General features: G+C 43.1%; 1 protein-coding gene across 1 annotated transcript in view; it reads right to left on the reverse strand.

Moving 5' to 3' along the window:
* Nucleotides 1–25,387, reverse strand: part of MARCHF10 (membrane associated ring-CH-type finger 10) — a 76,074-nt gene that overhangs the window by 32,569 nt on the left and 18,118 nt on the right. The window contains 1 exon segment of the mRNA XM_055327514.1: nucleotides 10,708–10,879. Within this exon segment, the coding sequence (XP_055183489.1) occupies nucleotides 10,708–10,879 (172 nt within the window).

Genomic DNA, 25,387 nt, shown 5'->3' on the forward strand with positions numbered 1-25,387 from the left:
CTCCAGAAGATGCATTCAGCTACTAGAGGGGACTCCAAAAGTAGAACAAACTTTTTCTTGTACTGAACATTCAAGATGACTTAACAGATTATTTTGTCTTCTTGTTCAAAAAGATAGTTGCTTCAAAGCACCAGATCTTTTTTTTTTTTTTTAGCAGCACCAGATCTTTTAAACGATTTCTGAAAATTACCATAGCGTCTCTGAGTTTTCAGTAAACCAAAGTCATAAAGCTGAAAACCTAGAGATTGTTTTACTAGGTCTGGCAGTGAAGATGATAGGGTGGGCAGGAGCTGACTTGGGCAGTAACCTCAGTATCTGCAGCTGTGAAGTGGGAATATTCCTACCTTGCTGAATTATTGCCAGGTTTAGCAATAATATGCATAAATGGCCTCACTTAGTGTCTGGTGCTTTTAACTTGCTCTAAATGGTAGCTTCAGCTTCTACCATAAACAGTTTACTACTACTACTACTACTACTACTACTACTACTACTACTACTACTAACTGGGAATCTGAAGTCACTCTCAAGAGAGAACTCTCAGGACCAGAAACTTGCTATGCAGGTTTCGTTGGTTGAGAATAATCTATTCAGCTGCCTTCATTTCTGTGCAGTTCTGACTCCCTCCCTCAATCCTCTATAAAAATCCAAAAGGTAAATAGCAACTCCCTTTCTATTATAATCTGTTCAACAAATACCTGTGTGGCTTTGCTATGTAATAATTTGAGGGTTCATAGAGATGAGTAAGACATTTTGGTCATGACCTTAAAGATTGTAATCCAATTTGGCTGTACCGTTGACTTCTCTCTTGTGATAACCTTTGGATTCTATGGAAAGCAAATTCTTTTTTTTTTTTTTTAGCAAATTCTTAAACATATTCTTTTTTCACCACCTGCAACTGAAGTCACAAATGAGGTGCTAGACTGCAGAACTTGTACGTACCCTGATTCCGGTTCCTAATTACTTTATCTGTACCCAAATCGAACCATACTTCAGACCTCTGGGGCCTTTCCAGGATGGTCCTCCCTGTGGCATGGGACATGTATTAACGTGCAGAAAGACCCAAGTTATATTTACACTGGAAGAGGAAGTAGAACTTCGTCTTCAGAGAGTAGGACAGACCCTTGGCCTTTGAGACAAGTGAGAGATTTGTGCTCAGGAGTCTCATCACGGCATCTCAGCACCCTGAAGTCTGTCGGTGAATTTGGGAGAGACTTTGGTTTGCTTTGCACCTTCTTCTAGCATCTGAGCAAGATGATGCCTCCTGTAGCAAAGAAACCAAATGGCTATTTAGATAAAAGGTGTTTGCCCTAGGTCTCTTGATGATGCTGGGACATTCTAATTGTTGACTGGATAGTTCTTTTTTTCTTTTTTTAAATTTTATTTATTTATTTATGATAGTCACACAGAGAGAGAGAGGCAGAGACACAGGCAGAGAGAGAAGCAGGCTCCATGCACCGGGAGCCCGACGTGGGATTGGATCCCGGGTCTCCAGGATCGCGCCCTGGGCCAAAGGCAGGCGCCAAACCGCTGCGCCACCCAGGGATCCCTCTTTTTTTAATTTTTATTTATTTATGATAGTCACACAGAGAGAGAGAGAGAGAGAGGCAGAGACACAGGCAGAGAGAGAAGCAGGCTCCATGCACCGGGAGCCCGACGTGGGATTCGATCCCGGGTCTCCAGGATCGTGCCCTGGGCCAAAGGCAGGCGCTAAACTGCTGCGCCACCCAGGGATCCCTGAATAGTTGTTAATTTGACCAGGAAGGGGGGGGGGAGTAGGCATCTCATATTGTGTTTTTTTTGTGTTGTTTTTTTTTAAGATTTTTATTTTATTCATGAGAGACACAGGCAGAGGGAGAAGCAGGCTCCATGCAGGGAGCCCGATGCGGGACTCCATCCGGGGACTCCAAGATCACGCCCGGGCCAAAGGCAGGTGCCAAACCGCTGGGCCACCCAGGCATCCCCGGCATCTCATATTCATACAAGGCCCTGATGACTGAGAACCACGTCCACCTAACAGGGCCTGTTAGTTCCGTGTGCCTGATCATCCTTCAGGTTTTGACATCACTTGCCATATACACAGACATAGTTCTTGATAGACAAAGTCGAAAAGAAACAGTGAAAATGACAATTCCTAACCCTTGACCCCCTCCCTCCCTTCTCGACTAGGAGGTGCCTAGATTATCCGAAGATGCCTTTAAAAATGTATTGCTCCTTTGAGATCGTGGGAAGAATGACAGCTTAATCGCAAGAGCCGGGGCTGCCTGGGTGTACAGGCAGCTTTCTGTACAGTCACAAACAACAGGTCGCGTCTTCCCGCCTCTTTGGGTGAGCTGGAAGTTGTGTGCCGGCTCACATACCCAGAGGAGATCTTAATTAAAACTTAATTACGTACCGTAAATATGTTTTATTTTGGAGCCCAGAAGGTGGGATTTTTTTCTTTTCTTTCTTTTTTTTTTTAATTTTTTTTTTTATTTGGGGAAATGGGGTGCCTAAGAAGTAGCCAGGGAAGGGAACGTACGCAGTGACGGAGTCCTCTAACCTGTCCCCTGCAAGCGCGGTTCCCAAGGGCCGTCCAGCTGCCGTGCGTGCGAGCCTCGGGAGCACCTGCGCCCTCCCGCCCGGTCACGTGGCCACCGGCGGCCGGACGACACGCGCACGCGTGAAGAAATCCAAGGAGTCTCGCGAGATGACGGGATTTTATTGGTCGCTTGCTCCTCGGCGATGCGAGGAGCTTGAGAGGCGGGGTGGCGGATCTGTGGCCTTCCTGCACCCCTCACCGCCCGGGGTTGGTGGTGACCTCGCCCTCGGGCCTCCCCCCGTTCCCCCTCCCGTCCAGTCCACTGCCTTCTGGAAGCCTGAAGTCCCCCCTCGCCCCGACTCCTCCGCTGTGCTGTGTGCCCGGCCGAGGGCGACTTACCACACCAGGTAAATTTTACTGGGCCTCCTGGGGCCGGGCAGGCACAGCACAGGGGTCTCCGCCGGGGCGGGGCAGGAGACGGGGAAGTAGCACAGGGTGGCCGGGGACTCGGGCACGGGCCCCGGGGACTCGGAGGAGGGGCTCATGAAGGAGGGGAAGGGCACCGGGGGCAGCTGTGGGCCGGGGGCCGGGGCCCGCGGGGAGGCAGGTGGCACGAGTGGCAGGAGGAGGCAGCAGTAATTGGTATTGGGCTGCGGGACGGGGGAGAAAGAAAAGACGGAGCAGTAAGGGGAATATTCAACACAGAACAGAGGGTGCTCGCTGCTGTCACCTGCACAAAAGAAAAAGAGCAGTCAGGAGGCAGCACTCACGGTGGGAAAGGACAATCTTAAAAAAAAAAAAAAAAGCCCGTGAATGGATCAGAACTCAAAAAGTGTTCTTCGGGGGTCACATGCCCAGGTGCCATAGGGGCAGGCAGGCTTGGATCTCAGAGTCACTTAGGAGTTAACTGAGGGACATGGCCTCATCATCACACCCTTTTCCAGCCTGGAGTCTCTGGTCTCCCTGCCAGACACAAGAAGGTTCTTCCCCCACTAAGTTCCGGCGTAGAAGCTCTGGGTTCCTGCTTCTCTTCCACAGCCACCCACAGCCAGTCTAATTAGCTGTGGCGGCTGCAACATACGGTGGCTGGCAGGGCCTCACCTAGGTAAGGCTCTCCCCCACCAGTCCTCCAGCTGCCTGCAGGAGGAGGTGGCGGTCATGCCCTACTCTGGCTTTTCTGCTGCAGAGAGGAGGCTTGGGAAAAAGAGAAAGAAGCAGAGAGATCCTGGTGGGATCGTGGAAAGGAAGAGAGGGACCAAGGGGGAAAGAAGCAGGTGGACGAGGGAGGCGTCCAAGTGAAGTTAATGATTTGCTTGCTAACCTCACACTTAATCTGCCAACCTTGCTGTAGGCAGAGTATGGGCACCTGATGGAGTCACGATCCAGAGAGACCCCCTCATGCGTGACAAATCTCTCAGTGCTGCCGCTAACCAGGTGGGTCACCTTGGATCAACTGCTTACCTTCTCGAAACCTGTTTCCTCATCTGCAAAATGAGACAGGTGTTTTCCCTAGCCTTGCTCCTTCAAGGGCAGTCCTTTGACCACCAGCCTGGATGTCCTCCTGGGAACTTCTTAGACACACAGAATCTTGGCCCACCCCAATCTACTGAATCAGAACCTACAGCTTATCAGGGTCCCCAAGTATCTCTCAACTTTAAAGTTCTAGAAGGAAGGCTCTCAGACAGATGTCCAAATCTCTGATGACAATCACTTGTAGTGCTTATTAAAGATGTGGTTTTGTAGGCGGCTTTATTGGAGAATCTGATGCTCTGGGTCAGGAATGGGACCCAGGAATGTGTGTTTTAATCAAGTACCTTCCTGGTGATTCTTATCATAGACATTTGGGAAAGACTGCAACTGAAATCGGTTCCAGTTCTAAAATGCCATCATTCGAACCATCCAGATGGAAACAATTACTAACAGTATAATGGAGGGTAGTGTCTCAGTCCTTATTTACTTGTATCTGCTCCTTCACTTCCAAATGCCTCCGTAGGCTCCTGGAGTGGCTCCTACTTCTCACATCCTTTCTCTGGTTGTCTTCTCCTTCTGTCCTGTCCTCACATTATTTCTGCTTGCTCCATGTACTCTCACAGGGAAGACACTCTTCAGCCCCCTTGTACTCCAGGCCTTTGGATTCCTGCTGGTGGCTAGGATCTCTCTGCTGAGCCACAGACCTGCATCCTCAGGTGCTTGCTGGCATTTCCTTCTGGCCAGATTGCCTGCCCCTCCAGACAACACCAACAGGATGGGCCCAACTCTCTTCTTGCTTTCTCAGCCTTGGCAAAGGCAACCTCCACTGGCCTAGTTTTCTGGGTCAGAACTCCAGCTTCTCTTTGGTTCTTCCTTTTAAGATTTTATTTATTCATGAGAGACAAAGAGGCAGAGACATAAGCAGAGGGAGAAGTGGGCTCCTAGCCGGGAGCCCAATGCAGAACCTGATCCTTGGACCCTGGGATCATGGCCTGAGCCAAAAGCAGATGCTCAGCTGCTGAGCAACCCAGGTGTTCCAACTTTGGTTCTTCCTTTTTCCTTATCCTCACACCCAAAAATCACCAAGTTCTACCAGTTCTTCTACCATGTTCTTCCTTGAACATCCTTCAAGCCTAGCTCTTTCCCCATCCTCTCTGCTTTTACTCTAGGTCCAGCCCTCGTTTCTCTCTGGTTGTACCACACCTACACTTTGCCTGGTGTCTCAGTCTGACAGACAGATCAGACTTCCTTCATTCTCCATCAGCCCCTCTCCATGCTATAGTCCGCTTTTAAAAATGCCAGTTGGATGGCATCGCTTCCCACTTAGATCCCCTCCCTGGCTGCTGCTCCAGTGCCTTCTGCTTGACATGCAAGGCCCTTGGGGTCCTTGCCTACCTGTAGGATGTTAGCTTTATACTCTACACTTCCTAATTCGTAGGCTGATCCTAAAGCAGAGCTTCTCAAACTCAAATGTGCATACAGATATCCCAGAGAGCTTATTAAAGGCAAATTCTGGTTCAGTAAGTCTGAAATGGGACCTGAGGTTCTGCATTTCTAATCAGCTCTCAGGGGATGCCTCTGCTCTAGTCTAGGGATGCTTCAGGCCCAAAGCCCTAGACTACTTGTTGTTCCTTGACTGTGTCTGTCTTTCTGCCTCTTGTCTTTCTCCTCCATGCCTTTGCATACTCCATACCTCCTATGGGGCACCTCGTTCTTGCCTTCCCCACCTGGCTACATTTCCTGTCATTTAGGAATTTTAACCCCACTTGTCCCTGCCCACAAGCTCGTAGAACTTTCCTGTGTAGGGACATGATGGTATCCTGCCCTTCCACTAAGCTGTGAGCCCCTGTAGGGCAGGTTCTGTTTGTTTTATTATTTCTGTGTGCCCAGCACCCATGCAGTGCCTGGCAGGTAATTATGCATTAAGCAAAATGCTAAAGTGCAGAATGAATGGGTGATGGATGAGGAAATTAATGTATCTTGGTATCTTCCTCCTTGGGATAGCAGGGCCGATTGGATGGATTTGCTAACATCTCAGAGGTACCAGGTAAGTGGATGACCTCATTGCGAAACAAATAGTTAAATGTTTAAGTTTATTTACTTATGTAATCTCTACACCTAATGTGGGGCTTGAACACTCAACCCCAAGATCAAGAGTTGCTTGCTCTTCTGACTGAGCCAGCCAGGCACCCCTGAAATTTTTAATAATAAAGTTATAAGCTCTCTTACCTCTCAAATTAAGATGATTTTGGTTGAGCAGCTTATAAAAAGATGCCAACCCTGGAGGAGCAGTTGGTGGTGGGAGTAGGCTTCAAAAGTAAAGGGAGGATTGGGGACTGACCTTTACCTAAGGCCTGAACTCTTCTTTAAGATGTTAATCCTCCTGTTTACCTGGTGAGGTAGGTAATAACTTGATTTTACTGATGAGGAAACAGAGTTTAGAGAATTTGCCAGCTCACATTTATAGGACTATAAAGTGGTAGACCAGGATTCTGTGCCAGGACTTCAAAATCTGGACTCTGTGACATCCGTAAGCCCTACTGTCTTGGAAGCATTACCATAAACAATTATGAATTGATTCTGTATATAAAAGCAGGAGCATTCACTTAGGTTGGTTGTTTTCTATCTTGGGAAGATGGCCTGGAAAGTTGTTGGACACCAACAACTGCCTGGAAATTCATTAATCTTGGTCTTTTGAGAAAATCTTCAGGATTTATTTGCAAGATAAGTTATGAAGATTTGGGATTTGCCTCAAATTTCTCTTCCAAGCTGCCCTTCAAATATTTCCCAACTCAAAAGAGACCACAGTTAATGTTAGATGTTTATCTTTTTAAATATGAATTCACTGTTCTTTCTTAGCTTTACAAGAATACGTCTTCACGATAAGCCATTATTAAGCTGAATAGGTTTTGCTACTCCCACAAATGTGAATCTGGTAATGACTAACCCTGAACTCAGTAATAAGTGAGGATAATTTCAGAACGCTTGGCTTTGTTTAAAGGGCAAGGTTTTGGAAGCAGGCTCCAGGACTCCATCCAGATCCATTTTCCTGGCACCTAACTTGAAGACAGTGCCCAAGCTCTAGGTGACAGGAGAGGGCACACTCATTTCGTGTGTGCCTGGCATTGAGGCAGGCACTGCGGGACTCACGCGCCAGAACCCCACAGCACAATGGCCTTTGGATGCCTCTACGTGTCCTGGAAAGGAGAGGTAGCTTCTTTACAACTCAGGTGAGGGCTGGGCGGGGTCTTGGTTGTAGACAGGAGTCCAGGAGTTGGAGGCCACAGTTGCTGTCTGTGTTTCTCTTTCCCCCAGCATTTGCTGGGCCTGCAGACTGCTCTGCTTTTCACAAATCCATACCAAATTCTGAAGTAAGAATATGTAACTCTGCTAGACTTCTATCCCACCCTGTATCAGTGTTCACCTTGATCATGAAATGGGATTTCTGAATCCATTGCACATCAGACGCAGCTGGGTCTTGACTCACTGCCTGAATTTTCCATGTCTTTTTGGAGATAAAGCAAATCTCTGGCTTGGTGAATGCTTTCTGATTATTCATTTTTTTCCCTTTTGTGTTTTTCTTTGGAAATTCAGGGTGTAGTAAAAGCATCTGTACCTGCATTTATATCAGGATTTTTAAAGTATAACTCTGATTTTGGTAAAGAGGAAAAAAAGGATTGTGGGGAGGAGGACCACATTAAGGCAAAGAAAACAAGGTTTTCTAGTTCATTCTCTTAAATACAGTTCTCACGTCCTAGAGATCCTAATGCTGTAATTTACCAAGTGCTTATGGTATGGGGCACCATTCTAATGGCTGAGCATACATTTTATCATTGGATCTTTACAGCAATCCCAGCAGGTAGGATCCATTTTGATGCCCCCCTCCCCACTCCACTTTACAGATGAGGAAGCTGAGCACAGAGAAGTCACTTGTCCAAAGGCCACACAGTAAATAAGACACAGGGCCAGATGCTAATCTACGCATTTTGACTCCAAAGCACTTGCCTGACACCCCACGGAGGGAGATAGCATGGAGAATCACAAGCCAACTCACTTAGCAACAATTTCATGGAATATATGAACTTAATTTAAAATGTGTGAATTCCTTCTAATACAGTGTGAAGACCAATGAAAATCTGACAGTTATAGATCTATTTGTAGAGGGTACCACTGGTTCCTATGTTGTAAATAGGCTTCTTAGGGGCTCTAGATGGTAGTTCACATGGATATAAGGAAAAACTCCTGTATGGAATGGGTTATCATTACATAGATCTGCACGTAAGGCAGGCTGCATTTTTTTTTTTTTATTTTTTTTTTAATTTTTTTTTTTTTTTATTTTTATGATAGTCACAGAGAGAGAGAGAGAGAGAGGCAGAGACATAGGCAGAGGGAGAAGCAGGCTCCATGCACCGGGAGTCCGATGTGGGATTCGATCCTGGGTCTCCAGGATCGCGCCCTGGGCCAAAGGCAGGCGCCAAACCGCTGCGCCACCCAGGGATCCCTAGGCTGCATTTCCTAGCTATATTATTGTATTCAGGAAAAGTCTAGCATAGCTCGTTGGGGAAGTTTAGCCTATTACACAGATGTTGCAAAGGGATTTCACTGGGTTTGATGCTTCGTTTCTGCATAGAATCCCAGTTCTGAAATGGGAAGAAGTTTTGGCGATTCATTGCCAACTTTGGATCACTCTCAAAAAGCTTTAGGAAAATATTTCTCTACAGAGGTGAAGAAAAGCAGGAAACTCTGAATTTACCCAGTGAATTGGATCAACATGTACAGATAATTTAGGCCCCAAGTCCTCTTTTTCTCCAACAGCAGGGTATTTGTTTGATTCTTCTGAGTTGCTAGTGCCACTCAACTAGACTTTTCCTGAAAAGACTCGGCTTAAATTCTCACCATGTCTCTGGGCTCTCATTTCACTGTGCTAATTAAGGAACTCTGAGGGTGCATCTACACATGTAAAACGAGTGGATCTTAACACACCAACGCTTTGCTTTTAGCCAACTTGATGAACGCAGTTTGCTGCACAACTGCTTCGGCTTCCGTAGCAACTGGCATCAATCATCAGGACTGCTGTCCTCGCTGGACAGCCAGAGCCCAGTTCAGCTCCCGCCTGCATGGATCTTGGACATGGTCTAGGGTCATAATAGGATGATAAAGCGGGTGCTTTTTAAAAGCTTTTACTATAAGTAACATCCCTCATTTGATGAAATAGATATATTTCTGCCAACTTGGCTCTCTTGCCTAAACCTTGGTGTTTTCCAGGCTAGTAATTCTTCAAACGTGATGTTTTATAGAATGTAAAGTGAGTTAATTCTTCCTTTTGTCAGTGTTGTAAATTCCATATGGAGTTTGCTCAGTCAGAAAAGCATCTGTATTAATCGCACAGACCAAAATCATCTAGTGGACCTAAACTGTACATTTTAATGATTATTCTCCACAGATGACAAAGCAGCCCATTTGAATAGCTACCCAGTTTTAGTAAGAAGGCTAGGAATTATATCGAGTGAATGGAATTGCATTATTTAAGCTTAAATTCATTTTTTTCCTATTAAAAACATCCCCAATTCAATAAATTACAACACGTATTTTGAAATATTTGGGGAATGATCTTATCTGCTCTATTCCATTCTTAAACAGCTGAATTAAAAACATACTTCCTACTAAGTCTTCAAAATGAGAAATTGTTAACTATTGATGATACTTTCCCTTGATTAAATAAGGAAATAGAATTCAGGCTTTGCTTGGAAGGACATCATTTCAGAAGCCAATTTGTTTTTTTTTTTAACTTCATTAAAGCAACAAAATGTGGGTGGTTAATCTGAGGGAAAGCTGCCATTTTCTAAAAATGCATTAAGACTTAACTGGACGGGTGGTTGCATGACAAGAGCTATTTAGGATTAGAAAGTAGTTGTGATTTGTATTTAAATGAATTGCACACTATTTACAAATTCTTCAGCAGTTAATTTGGATCATTTCCATTCTACTGCAAGCAGAAAGCAGACCTTTCTGCCTAGTTACCCTAACTTCGAAGTCCATTCCTGGAGGAATCAAGTTTGTCCTCCATATGTTGGCTTTGATGGGGATGAGCCCGAGGGACTCCACGCTTTCACTTGAATTTATCCTCTTTCTGGATACTATTAAATCACTTCTGCCTCAAGCGGAGGACTGATCTCCGCTTCAAAGGCTGCTAAAGAGTGAGTTATTTACCAAATTGCACAAAAGGGAGGATTTATCAAGCCCTTTTTCTCCCAGAGAGGACAACCTCAGAACCAGAGGACTTTATTACTCTTTCTTGGCTACAAATTATGGCATTCAGATGCTTTTGAAAGCAGCTCTTCATGCTCTTGCTTGAGTCATAAAATTTGATACCTGGGGCCAAATGCCTTTATCCACCCCTCACCCCTCCCTACCAGAGGGTGAAGAAGATGAAAAAAGTGCCAATTCCAGGCAGGTGCCACACAAAAACCAATGATTGGGCAGAAAATGTGGGCAGTGGGAACACTTACTGTACATAATTCACACCTCCTTGACCTGCTGTTCTACCCTGAAATGAATTTTACCATTTGCATAAGATCACTGGACCCTCCAAAACCTGAATTTACCATTTGGAGGACATTAGGAATAACCAATACCACCAATCTGACTGACGTTGTCATTACCTATAATACTGGGATTTTAGATTTTGTGAATTTCAGTAAGTCAAGTCAGCCACTCACCTGAAGAGGGTTTGCTGGGGCCTGCTTTCTCCAGTTTCCTTGGAGTCATGGTACTTTTATGTTTCTGTTTGACTGATGTTTGGTCAATTGCTGGAAGTCTGGAATCACACTGAACCGCAGAACTCTTGGTAGATGGTCTTGGTTCGGCTAGAGGATCCTCCTCAGCAGAACTCTACCAGAAATGAAAGGTGTCAGTATCAGTGGCCAAGTGGGTCATCTTTGCTATGCAGAGGAGAGAAGAGCTGAATGCATGGCCTCCTTTAGCGCTAACACTGGAGCATCCTGTCATGCTTAATATGCCTTTTTACCAGTGAGATTTTGATGGACTGTATCAATTTAGAAGTACCAGTTAGAAATAATAGCAAAGTTAATGAGTCTGTTTTGTAGAACACCATAAAAAGAAGGCACTTCTGTGAGTCTATCATGTAGAACATTATGGCAAGAATGCATTTCTGACCCTTATGTAAACCCAAACAGCTCATGTTAAAGGCTACATAAGAAAGCAGAAGAAGCAATCAATGCCCTTAAACTTCTTGTTTTTGTTATTTTTGTTTTGTTTGTTTTAAAGATTTTATTTATTCATAAGAGAGAGAGAGACAGAGACATATGCAGAGGAAGAAGCAGGCTCCCCACAAGGAGCTCGATGTGGGACTTGATCCCGGATCCCAGGATCAGGACCTGAGCTGAAGGCAGATGCTCAACCGCTGAGCCATCCAGGTGTCCCTGATTTTATTTGAACTGCTGGTTGGGTGAGGAAAAATATTCCTTATGGTAATCATATACCGGACAATGAAAAGGAAATTTTTTTAAAAGATTTATTTATTCATGAGAGACACACACACACAGAGAGAAGCAAAGACACAGGCAGAGGGAGCAGGCTCTTCGCAGGAGGCTGATGTGGGACTTGACCCTGGATCCCGGGATTACAACCCAAGCTGAAGGCAGCTGCCCAACCACTGAGCCACCCAGGCATCCCTGAAAAGGAAATTTAGATAGTGTATTGGGGCTGAAAAGATTGAACCTCAGTTTAATATTCTGAATTACTGGGTGCAACCTATGACAGACCAATCTTTTTAAAAGTCTCCTACTTGTCAGTCTTCTATAAGGAAGTCAGTATAAATCTATACACAGCCAAATCATGATTCCTGCAGTGTCAGAGTATCTCAGCACAGCTTTTCCAACACAACAGAAATTATCCAGGCATTCAGTAGTTTTATTTATTTTTATTTTTAAAAATTTTTAAAAATTTATTTATGATAGTCACACACAGAGAGAGAGAGAGGCAGAGACACAGGCAGAGGGAGAAGCAGGCTCCATGCACCAGGAGCCCGATGTGGGATTCGATCCCGGGTCTCCAGGATCGCGCCCTAGGCCAAAGGCAGGCACTAAACCACTGCACCACCCAGAGATCCCGGCATTCAGTAGTTTTATACTTTGCCACAACTACAGCCACCAGAGAAATAATAAAAGCAGTGTAAATGGCTATGGAAAACCTGATCATGAGGAGGGAGTTAAGTGCTACATTATGATTTTTTTTTTAGTTTTTTTTTTTTTTTAGAAGATTTTTATATTTTAAGGGATAGGGGCAGAGGAGGAACGAAAGAATCCTCAAGCAGACTTCTCACTGAGACCCGGGCTGGGTTTGATCCCAAGACACAGGTGGTAACCTGAGCTGAAACCAGGAGCCAGACACTCAACCAACTGAGCCACCCACGGTGCCCTCCTGCCTTACAGTTCCTGGTGGTATGATTTGTGATACACCCTGGAACAAAACCCCAAGGTTCCCACCCCTCCCTCCCAGGGGAAGGATCACTCAGTTCTTCTTCAGGCACATTAGTCCAGTATTAGAAAGTCCTCTGAAGATGCAGTCTTTTGGAGACAAAGTGCTACATTAATGCCCCTCCTCCCCTTCCAACTGTGGCAATTTGTATTGATCTCGCTCATCGTTCTTGCTGACAGTTGTGGCATTTTCATTTCAAGGCTCCTGACTCGGGGAAAATACTCTGAGTAGCTTTGAATTATTGGGTGCAACATTAAGACAAACTGAATTGTAAAAAGTACCCTACTTGTCAGTCTTCTCCAAAGAAGTCTGTATAAATTTGCAGGTGGACAGATCATTATCCTTTAAGATTATAAGTCATGTTTTGTAATTTAGAGTCTGGATACAGTCTTCAAACAAATAATTATTGTTTCTCTCCGTCATTTTAGAAAACAAATCAGATAAAGAGGGAAAAAGAAAGGACTTAATGAATTGGTTCTCCATTTTCCTTTTTGATTCTGGAATTTAATAGAAATCCTTGAAAATGATTGTGACATGTCAAAGATGAAGTATTAAGTCATTTCTGAGCAAGAGACAGGCTGTTTTCAGAGAAGGTAATGTGGGCAAATTTTAATTATGATGCCTAAGACTGTCACAATCAAGAAGAGCATCAGTGAACATGTGATGGAATTTCCTCCACACACTGCCCAGCACAAATACCTGACATTAGTGTGTAGAGAAGCCTGCTCATACAGGCTCATACAGCCTGTTATTCACCCCTTTATTTCTAACCAATGCAAAGGCAAGAAAGCTGTTCTGGGCTAAGACTACCAATATCTGCAGCGACAGTGTCAGGAACAATAATAGTGTTCACCATTACTGGTGGGTCTGTTACCCTCAGCCAGGGCTGGATTTTTTGCTTGCCCAAGCAGTGGTGAACTGGGAGGAGTGAGTTGGTGACAAGATTTTTTTTATTGGGTGGGTGTTAAGCCATATTTATCCTTCCTTCACCCACTCATTATACTTCAAGCCTTTAATAACATGAAAGGTGAAAGAAAGTTTGGCCTTCTAGACAGTGCCTATTACATATGGAATTGTGCACCTGCATTCCGAGTACATCCTTTTCTGGTTACTGGTTCCATCAAACTTATTTCTGGTTGGTAATCCTTCCAAAGAGTCCAGAAATTGTAGCTGAAAGAGGGTTTTGTGTTAGCAGGAAACTAAAGTCACAATAGCAGGAACTGTAATACTTATGAATGTGCTTGTTTCATTGAGTCATTGTAAGCAAATCATTTCAACTTTTTGTGCCTTTATTCATGCCCTCTTATGTTCTCTGTCATTCTTATCTATCTTCTCTTATCAAAACCTATCATACTATGCAGGGAGGATGATCCTTGATGGGACAAGTCAGAGTAACTCATTCTGGCACTAAAGTGTAGTATTTAAAACTTCCTTTTTTTTTTTTTTTTTAAAGAGTTTATATATTCATGAGAGACACACACAGCAAGAGGCAGAGACACAGGCAGAGAGAGAAGCAGGCTCCATGCTGGGAGCCCGATGTGGGACTTGATCCCAGTACTCCAGGATCACGCCCTGGGCCAAAGGCAGGTGCTCAACCACTAAGCCACCCAGGCGTCCCTATTTAAGACTTCCTAGGAGGGAATCCTGGCCCTTTCAGAGTTGTTGTGTGACATAGGGTTAGTTTTATTTATTTATTTATTTAATATATTTTTTATTGGAGTTTGATTTGCCAACATATAGTATAACACCCAGTGCTCATCCCGTCAAGTGCCCCCCCTCAGTGCCCATCACCCAGTCACCCCGTTGCCCTGCCCACCTCCCCTTCCACTACTCCTTGTTCATTTCCCAGAGTTAGGAGTCTCTCATGGTTTGTCACCCTCTCTGATATTTTAGGGTAAGTTTTATTTTTTTTTAATATTTTTTTTTTATTTTTTTTATTTATGATAGTCACAGAGAGAGAGAGAGAGAGGCAGGGACACAGGCAGAGGGAGAAGCAGGCTCCATGCACCGGGAGCCTGATGTGGGATTCGATCCCGGGTCTCCAGGATCGCGCCCTGGGCCAAAGGCAGGCGCCAAACCGCTGCACCACCCAGGGATCCCTATTTTAGGGTAAGTTTTAGTTCATCTCTCTGCATCTCAGGTTTTTTCATCAATGAGCAATAGTGGTCTACCTTTTGGTGGTTCTGTGAGGATTAAATGAGTTAAGATGTGTTGGTAGCACTTAGAACAATGCCAGGCATGCAGTGCCATACAAGCATTAGCCTTTCAATTAGTTGTTCATTCATGTTCAGCCATTAAATTAACTAGCTAACTACTGAATATTAACTACCTATTGTTGAAAGCAAAAACCAAAATTCCCAATGAAAACTTTTATTGGATTTTCACCTCATCTGAAAAAATGTGAATAGAAAGGTGGATCAGTTCCTACATTGGAATCTTGGTTTCTTTCAAAAACTATATAATTTATGATCATCTTGTAAGTAGTTGGAATTTATCTAGTCTTAAGAAAATATGGTACGATTTCTTTTTTGAGCAGTAAAGCTCTAACAAAATATTTAGCAATGTTTAGAGATTATCAAACAGTAATTAAATTATTTTGATTTGAAGTTGATTTTTAAAACTGTCTTTTCCTCTTGTAATTTTGAACAGTAATTACAATTTTCATTTCTTCCCCCATATGTTCCTAAGTTGAAATGTCACATGGAGGTGGAGGCAACAGCACATTGCTATTCCTTTGAGGGAAGAAAACCAGCTCTGTCTTTCAAAATGAAAGTCTAAAGCATTAAAAAAAAAAAAAAAAACTAGGCAAAACTTGAAAAAAAAATCAAGTTACATGATACATGTGAGGATTCTAAGTTCTCTATTCGTAATTTGCTGAGAAAGTCCTAATAAAGCCATGTGAACTAAAACAAGTTATTATCAAAATTAACATTTTCTAGAGTGTTATTTTTGTACTTAACATTTTCCAAAAATCCCCTACTTGCTCTTCTGGCATTATAGATACAATATAGTCTCTCTCTCTCTCTCTCCTCTCTCTCTCTTTCTCTCTCTCTCTCTCTCTCTCTATATATATATATATATATATATATATATATATATATCCCAGGTCTGGGCTCTCTCAGAAGTTCAGAGAAAGAGTCAAACAAGGAAGAGAAGGAACTTCTGTCAGGGAATGCAGTGGCACTGGAGTAACAGCTCAGTCACACTATAATGGTTCTAGTTAGGCCTTGAAGATGGTGACCCAAGGGATGGAAATGGAATGCATTTCCTCAGGGATATGAAAATGATGAGTTTTTGTTTTGTTTTTTTTTTTTTTTTACCTGGGACCTAACAATGTTGAGTCTGGAATGGCACGATGACAGTGAACAAAGATGAGTAGAAGAGCAAGGAGACTAAAGCAGTAAGAGACAGACAAAACCAACTTTTCTCCAGCTCTTGCCTCATGGCTCATTTCTGAGACCCAAGGAACAGGTTCTCAACTGGTATGGTATACCACTCCCCTCCCTCCACTAGCGTGTGCTACTGAATTTTGATAGATGGAGAGACTAAACCCATTTTGCCACGTCATGTGGTGGAAAGCTGGGCTAAGAAGATCTTATGACACAGTGTAGACCACGATACAACCTGCTGGAAATAAGAGGGAAGAGGCAAAGTGTAGTGTCAGCTGGTGCCAGAGAAAGACCACGTGTTTATGACATTTGAAATGAATGTGTTTTCATGAGAGTATGAAAAACAACGATCAAGATGGTAATTCTCGACATTCAAACAGTAACAACATGGGGTGACCAAGGGACTATGGGTGCAAATGTGTACCTTCAAACCTCCAAAGTCCACATTCACATTGTGCGTCAAACACAAAAACAGTCTTAGAGAATTTGAGGGTAACTTCTATAAATAGCATTTTGGCTAGTATGGGCCCCTTTGTGTATTCAAGAACCATAAAGTCCTGCCCATGTTTAGGACAGTTTTGAGATTATTGGAATTATAAACTTCAACAACAGTAAAGAACAGGGATCAGTAACCTTTTTTTGGGTTTTGGTTGTTGTTTTGTTTTGTTTTGTTTTTGACTCCGGTATCGCCTGCCAGATTGAGATTGCTGCTTAACCCCATTTGTATCTCCTACCTGAAGATATGGCTGCCGGATGGGGCTGGGCAAGAGCAGGATTAGCAATAAACCCTTGCTCTCCATTTTGCCATAAGATGCTTTTTGGAGTCAGGTGGTCTGCCATGTGTATAAACATCACCCACATCTGTCTGTACCATTGACTTTGATAAAGAGCCCCACCACCACTACCACCTGCCACTGTCTGTGATTCTCATGCTAGCAAGTTGGAATGACTCAGCCTAAGACACTGATCTGAAAGCAGTAGTGGCCTTGATTAAATTAATGTCTGATGGGACAGCCTGAGTGGCTCGGCGGTTTAGTGTTGACTTCAGCCCAGGGCATGATCTTGGGGACCTGGGATCAGGTACCATGTCGGGCTCCCTGTGTGGAGCCTGCTTCTCCCTCTGCCTGTGTCTCTGCACCTCTCTCTCTCTCTCTGTGTCTCTCATGAATAAATAAATTTTAAAAATCTTTTAAAAAAATTAATATCTGATGACCATTGGGTCTGCTCCCTGAAGAAGGGGCATGTGAGAATGTAGAATTGGCTTGTACTTTCCATCTCACTATGGAATGGCCTCTGGGTGAAACTCAGAGCTGCAAGCTACTAAAATAGCAAACATGACAGATTTCTTGACACTTGTAGGTATTATAATGCAAATTGATCCCTTGTGTGTTGTAGAAATCACTGTCAGTTTACACACATGTGGCAACACATTTTCATGCTTTTGGAAACAGTGTGTATGGTATTCTTTGGGATAGAGTTCTGTGTGGTGAGCAGTGGGTAAGGAAGTGATATGTGGCCAGAAAATGTTGAATTTTAAAAATTTGAATACTACAGTGTAGTGTTTAGTAGCACATTGAGACTGCTCTCAGTTGGGTATTGCTCAGGTATAATGTGGCTACAATATATTTCTCCTCCATTCTTTATTTGAATTCATATTCCTCTTTTAGTTGAGAGGAGCATCTGAGGAATATGAAAGATTTGGCCATCAAATGGAGATCCCCTACCTACAAAAATACCTCCTACTCAAAATAAGGTGTCATAAAATGTGAGAATTAATTGAGAAGTATCATTTGCAAACCACTATGTCTTCAACCCCATGCTAGGCCCATGAAGGCATCTAAAGACACAAAGCTTGCAATGGGAGAGATAAGATTATATCATACTAGCAAAACGTAAAACAACATTTAAGCGATAAACGGGTGGCACCAGTTCTGAATTCCACAGAAAAAGATGTGAAGTCAAGGCAGGGCTCATGAGGAGGTGGTGGATTCTGGAACCTGAAGGATGAGTAGTAACCGCTTAGGCTAGAGGCAGCACAGGAGCCAGGGTATGTATGGATGGAGTAGCAGGTAGGACATGATTCTCAGACAGCAGGGCAAGGGGCCAAAGCAAAGTGTGTAGGAGGAGGGAGGAGAAAAAAAGCTGGATAGCAAGGTTGGGTCATATGGTAGGGAAGGGGCTCTGAGATTCAAGCAAATGATTGAGAGTCAGTGTGGCAGAGACTGGGGTCTGAGTAGAAAACTGCTTACATGGTATTTAAGATTAGCATGTATGTTTGTTTCAGAGTGGGAAATAAAGCATCCTGCAGATTTGCCAGTGAAATAATCTTTTTTGGAGTTTCAGTGGCTTATTTTTATAAAGTGTAATTCTTCATTACAAAGAACATGCATGTTCATAATGGAAAAATAGAGACAAGCCTAAGAAAAAATTTAAAACATTCAAAACTCCACGAACCTTGAAATAAAAATTGCAAACTGCTTGGTCTGTATACTTTAAGATTCCCTTTTAAAGGGAATCTGTGATGGAGGCTACTAGCTTTCCACCGAAATCCCTTCTAAAGCAGTGAGTTGAAGCTGGATATGGCCGCCCACCTTGAAGGTTTCCATCTCCCCTACCACTAGATGGGAACTCAGGAGGAAAATCAGCCAGCGGGAGTGGGAGTGATGTGTGCATTCTGCCTCAGTGCCTGGCTCAGCACTTCAACTTGAAAGGTAACAACTTTGAAAGTTGTACGTTGAAGACAACTGAACCCAAGTCTGAAAGTCCCAGTGGAGGAGAGCTGCCTGCTGATCTGGTTCATCCAGCCTGAACTGTTACAGGTACAAGAATTAAACGACTTGACGGAGTCATCACGGTTTTGGTCCCGTTGTTAACATCAGCTGATATTACTCTAAATCATATTTATGCATATCTATGAATATAATTCAGAAATAGAATTGTACCATATATACTGTTTCACTTAATGATACATTGCATCAAAAGATCCCTATTTATAATGTGTCAATCTTACTTTGAAACACGTCAGATCTACACATCAGTTGAAAGAATAGTACAGATTACACCCATTACTCTTTAACTTGTCAATTTGCATGTGTGTGCTCTCAGGTGCACGTTCTGTGTGTGTGTGTGTGTGTGTGTGTGTGTGTGTATGCTTTTCAAAGTTACTAGACTTGATGCTTCACCCCTAAGTACTTAAACATGCATCTTCTATCAAAATAGGCATTCTCCTAAAAAGCGACTATACCATTTATCTTACCTAAGAAAATGTAATAGTTTCCGTGACATTGTCTAATATGTAGAGCATATTTAAATTGCCCAAAAATGTCTTTTTAGCACTTTGTTTTGATCTATGAGCCAATCCCGGTACATGCATTGCATGCAATTTTTATGTCCCTTTCGTCTTTGGTTTTCTGCCTTTTTGCTTTTTCATGTCTTTTACTGTTTTGAAGAGTCCCAGCCTCATAGGTCTTAAGTTCCAAATTTGATTGTTTCCTCATAATAAAATTAAGGTTAACCATTTTTGGTATGCATATTCTATACGTGTTGTGTCCTTCTTCATAACATCACACCATCAGCACCTTACAATGCTATTTGGTAATGCTATTCAATTTCTAGGGAAAGGTGGTGAGTACCAGATTTCTTTCTTTCTTTCTTTCTTTTTTAATATTTATTTATTCATGGGGGGAGGGCAGAGACACAGGCAGAGGGAGAAGCAGGTTCCCTGTAGGGAGCCTGATGCAGGACTTGATCCTGGATTCCAGGATCACTCCCTGAGCCAAAAGCAGACACTCAACCGCTGAGCCACCCAGGCATCCCACTACCACATTTCTTTAAAGTTACATCCTCCCCCAATGTAATTAGGTAATCTACGGATGATTCTTTGACATTGAATAGCCTACATAAGCAACATTTTATCCAGTGCTTTTAGCGTCTTTTGATGTCCTTTTCCTGATTTGATAATTATTCAGGAGTAGCAAGACTATGATTTTTCTAATTCTGTCATTTTTTCTACAATTAATAGCTGGCATTCTTCTCTAAAGGAGAACTCCCCCTTCTCTTTTTTATTTATGAACATAATTTATTTGTTATCATTGTGGTCTCAAGGATATATTTTACTCAGTTACCTCATCACATTCTTTGATTCTCCAATTGCCCCAAAAATGGTGAGTAGGTGAAGTTGACTTTTGACTTTAGTCTTTGAGCATTTCTTTGCTTTCTGGTACAATAAAAAAAATCATAGCTTCAAAAATGCAAAAAAAAAAACCCTTGTATTTTACCTATTTTAGACCTGGAATCCAAGAAGCTTTGTTCCTTTTAGTTAGTTAAAATGGTACTTAGGAATTAATATCTGCATGTGAGGTGTGTGCATTGCTAGTGTCATGACATTGTTCCTAAATCCTTTCAATAGAATTAATTAGAAATATGTATTTTAAAAAAATCATGAGTTCACAGTGATATTTCTTTTTTTTAAAGATTTTATTTATTTATTCATGAGAGACACGGGGGGCGGGGGGAGAGACACAGGCAGAGGGAGAAGCAGGCCCCACGCAGGGAGCCCGACATGGGACTCGATCTGGGTCTCCAGGATCAGGCCCTGGGCCAAAGGTGGCACTAAACCGCTGAGCCACCCAGGCTGCCCCTAATTAAAATGTAACACTATATGGACCTTCCCTTCCTTGAAAAAAATTATATTTGTATTTTACATTTAACATCTTTATTCCTTAATTAATATTTTTGTGTTTTATTCTGTAATAAACATGAAATAATGTCAGAATTACAATATAAATATTACTCTAGGAATAAACCCATTATATAAAGTTCATTCTTTCTTGGTAGTTCTCCGGTCTTTAGAATATACTCCTCAGGGCAGACCTGATTTTAATTGTAATTTTTCCAAGTGACAAAATTTTAAAAAAAAAGAGTTGGAAAAGTTATGTAGAAACTAGCATTCTTATACACCTCTAGAAATGTAAATTGATACCAATATTCCCGGAAGACAATTTGGGAACAAAATATTTTAAATCTTTGTAATGCTTTTAATCTACTAATATAAATTCCCACTTCAGGAAACTTGAGATAATTAAAGATATGCATAAATCTATAAGAATATTCATCATAGCACTATTATAGCAAAAAGCTGGAAGCAAAGTATATGGCCAGCAGAAAGAATTATGACAGATCCATCCAGTAACTTAGGTATATATATACTTTAAAGATCTTATTTATTTATTCATGAGAGACAGAGAGAGAGGCAGAGAGGCAGAGGAAGAAGCAGGCTCCATGCAGGGAGCCCGATGTGGGACTTGATCCTGGGTCTCCAGGATCAGGCCCTGGGCTGAAGGGTACGCTAAACTGTTGAGCCACCCGGGCTGCTCAGGAAATCTTTTTTTTTTTTAAATGGAACAAGAAAAGGCAAAATTAATTTATGGGGAAAACACTCAGAATGGCAGCTAACTCTGAAAGGGACGGGCACAGGAATCAGTGAAAGGGGCATGAGTCTTCATGGGGTGAAGAAACCTTGATGGGGGTTTGGGTTACATGCACAGTTACATGCATTTGTCAAAGCTCATTAACTATTACTATTAAAATAATTAAAAAACTATTACTATTAAAATTTGTATAATCACTGCAGGTAATTTCTGCCTCTAAAAAACTAGAAAAAACATGAACAGTCAAACCACAAAAGCCATAAATATTCATAACTAACAATGTTAATGATGTACATGCTGAAGTGTTTTTTTGGGTGTGTGTGTGTGCGGGCAGAGTACTGATGTCTGCAACTGGCTTTGAAATGCACCAAAACACAAGGTGGAGCAGTGGATGGATAGATGGGCAGATTGATATTCGATAGCAAAATGTCAACAATTGTAGACTCTAGGTGGTGGATATATGGATATTCACAACACAATTCTGCCATGTTTTCTATATATTTTGAAGCTCTCAGAGTAAAATATTGGGAGGAAATGGAGCAGTAATGTAGATATATAGATGTTGCCAGGCTGCCAGGATAAACTAGGTACTTGGTGGGAACACTGCCAGTTTTTTTTATTTTTTTATTTTTTATGGCTCATAATAAACATTTCATTAGATTTAAAATATTTCCTTCATGATATCATCTAGTAACAATGAAAGATCAAGGATCAATAAAGGAGAGTCAATGTGAGATAAATTTTAAAAGATATGTCTCATACTTGGTGCTTTAGGATGAACATAAATTTATAATAACAGGTGACCCTCCATGGAAAAGGCAGTATAGCCACATATGTTGGGATATGGGAATGATGAGTAAAACAAAGACTTGGACCTTACAGAACTTATAGTCCTGGTAGGAAGGTGCATTATTTAATCAAATAATTATTTTAAAAATGTAAAATTACAAGTCCTAAATTAAAGCATATGGAATCTAGTTGGAGGAGGGGGCAGTTTGGAAAAACCTGAGAAAGTAATCTGAGCTGATGTCTGAGGCATAGTGGGAAGGCAGGGTGTGTGTTGTGAGAAGAGAGAATAGCATGTACAAAGATTCCTTTGCTGGAAGTGGCCTGGCACATAGAAGGACCCAAATCCAATGAGGACAGACCTAGGGCAGTACAGAGGGCCAGATCCTGCAGGGCCTTATTGGCTCCATCATGGATTTTGGTTCCCATTCTGAAGGTCACAGAAAGGGTTAAAGGGGGCTAGGGATGTCTGAGTTTCAGTGGTCACTGTCACTCCACCTGTGGAAGGGAAAGTGGAATTTAGAGGGAGGAGTAGAAGAAGTAGAAGTAAAGACTGGGCAGGTCTCTGTAGTAACCTAACTAGGCAACAGAAGAGAAGCACACACATATTAAAAAGTTATTGGAGAAGTAAAATGGGAAGGACTTGTTGATTGAATGGTATATGAGAGTAAGGAAGAGAGAAAGGGCAGATTCTGTTGATGCCACACACAAAAGGATGTGTGACGGGCCAGGTTGGGGACTGTAGCATTGGGCTTGTGGAAACTTCCAAGTAGATGTAATGAGTAAACAGTTGAATATTCAGACCTGGAGATTACAAATGAGTTCTGATTTGGATATGGAGATCTGGGAGTCATTGGCAATTAACATCTTGACTTTGGCAGTTAAAGTCTTGAAGAGGTGACCTAAGGAGAATTTAGAGAGCAGACTTCTTGGGGTAGGTCATGAACTTGGATGGGAAAATTATATGTTTATTTCTACTAGCCTCCAACTGAAATCTAAGCATGGCTCTCCCTTCTGAATGCAGGCAATGAACGACAGTAGTTATTGGCAGTACCTATGACTTTGTCACCAATAGCAATCACAGATATTTTCACATTTCATTAAAGTTGTTACAGATGTCTCAAAATCCCCTTCACGCCCATCACTTGTTATTTAATGTGTTAATAAAGAAGCACATAATTTACTGAATCATAGATTTCTAAAAATATTTTGGTGACTATTTTGATAAAAGTGGTTTCCTTTGAAGCCCTATGTATTATTATATTATGCATTTGTGAATGTTCTGAGAAGAGGATCTAGGAGTTCACCATACTGTCCCAGAGGTCTGTGATCCAAAAATAGGATAAACCCCGAGGTATGGAATGAGAAGAGAACCAAGCCTTGAGGAATATTGGGACTCAGAGCCTGGGTAAAGGAAGAGGAGAAGCCACCTCCAGAGACAAGGGAGGAACCTGGAGGAGAAGGTGGCTTTGCAGGAGCTCAGGGAATGCAGTGTTTCCAGAGGGACTGAGGAAGGAAGCCAGTCAAAGCTGTGGAGAGGGCAAGCATGGTGAGGAGTGAAAGACCTGGCACATTCAGAGACATGGAAGTTATTTGACAAAGTGCCATTTCAGTGGAATGACGAGCATGGAAGCCAGATTGGTGTGGGTTGAGGAGTGAGTGGGAGGTGGGGAAATGGAGTCAGTCAGTGTAAATAATTCTTATGAGAACTTTGGCTGTGACGGAGAAGAAACCAGTGGAGGGGATGTGGGATCAAGGAAGAACTGTTCTTTTTTTTTCTTTTGGTAGGAGACCTTGGACCATGATTAGATGCTGATGGGAAGGCTGTTGGGCAGCTGGAGATGCAGGCAGGGAAAGCTGGATGGATAAGGGTCCCAATGGATCTTGAGGGGAGGTGGAGAGGCTTGGAACCGGTGGGAGTGAGGGGAGGGCGGCGCACAAAGAAGGGAGTGGGTGGGCAAGGCCGCAGTGAGCTGAGGAAGCTGTCTGAGGACCCCTGAGGTGTGGGGTGGAAGAGTGGAGGGACGGAAGACTGGACAAAGGGAAGAAGATTTGAAGTGGGAGAGAGAGTTGGACAGTTAAACTGGGCAGCACTGAGGGGTTCTAGGAGGTTGGTGGCCATGACCTTTCAGTGGGCATCACATCTCACATTTGAGTGATTTTTTTCTCCAGCAGCTGCCAGGGTCCTGGATTGAGACCCAGGGACCACAAATGGCTGGGGTTTTGCCAGAGAGATGAGAAAAAAAGACAAAGGGCATAGGAATTAGTAAGAGGATTTTTTTTTCCCAAGTAGTCTCAATCCCCAGCGTGAGCCCAAAGCAGGGCTAAACTCACATCCCTGAGCTCAAGACCTGAGCTGAGATCAAGAGTTGGACACTCAACCACCCAGGTGCCCCTCATTAAGAAGATTAAGCACAGAATCTAGGCTGCTTAGGAAGAGAGAGTCAGTCAGGGCCCACGAGAGAGCAAAGGGCCAATGGATCAGAGATTCCCAAGAGGTAGAAGAGATGTCATTGTAAAAATGGATGAGCAGGAAGCTGGAAGTCTGGTGTGATCAGTGGAAATTGGAGATAGAGGCCTTCTGGTTGATGTCACATGCAGTCCAGGATGTGTAGGGGGGGTGGGGAGGTGGTAGCAGAGTAGAATGGAGGGGACACTTAAGATGCATCCAGAACTGAGAAGCCAGGGTGTGGCCTGATGATCCAGGAGGGTGCTGAAGTCATCCAGGATTTCGGCAGATGAGAAGATGAGTAAACAGAGAGTCAGCCACTGCTAGAGCCTTCAACGTGGAAGAGATAGGAGGTAGCAGGGATGATGAGGGGTGGGAGAGTGGATAGCAAAATAAAACAGCCAAGCCTTAGTGCACCTGTGTTTCCATCAGAACCTGGGAAGCAGTGGTCTGGGAGCAGAACTAGGAGCGAGAAGGGCACCCTCCTATCTCCTGATCCTAAGGAAAGGGTGCAGGAGGGATATGACTGGTGCCCCCCTCCCCCCCTCCCGGGAAGGGAGCTCTGAAAAGAGATTTGATGTACATGCCCTTAGCCGCAGGAAGACTGGACAGCTCACCCTGGCCCAAGAGTGCCCATATCTCTGACTTTGACTATTCCTGCCACCTGTAAAGCTGCCCTGCCTCAGCTCCCCAGATCCTGTCATGCCTTAAGATCCAGGGGGAACAACTACATCCTCTATCAGCCTTTCCAGAGTTCTTTTTGCTTTTTCTTACACTCATCAGATACTATCTTGAACTGTGGGCATTTCTGCAACATCTTATTTCACCAACCCTGTGAACTACCCAA

This window comes from Nyctereutes procyonoides, unplaced genomic scaffold, assembly GCF_905146905.1.
Source record: "Nyctereutes procyonoides isolate TBG_1078 unplaced genomic scaffold, NYPRO_anot_genome, whole genome shotgun sequence".
Lineage (NCBI taxonomy): Eukaryota > Metazoa > Chordata > Mammalia > Carnivora > Canidae > Nyctereutes > Nyctereutes procyonoides.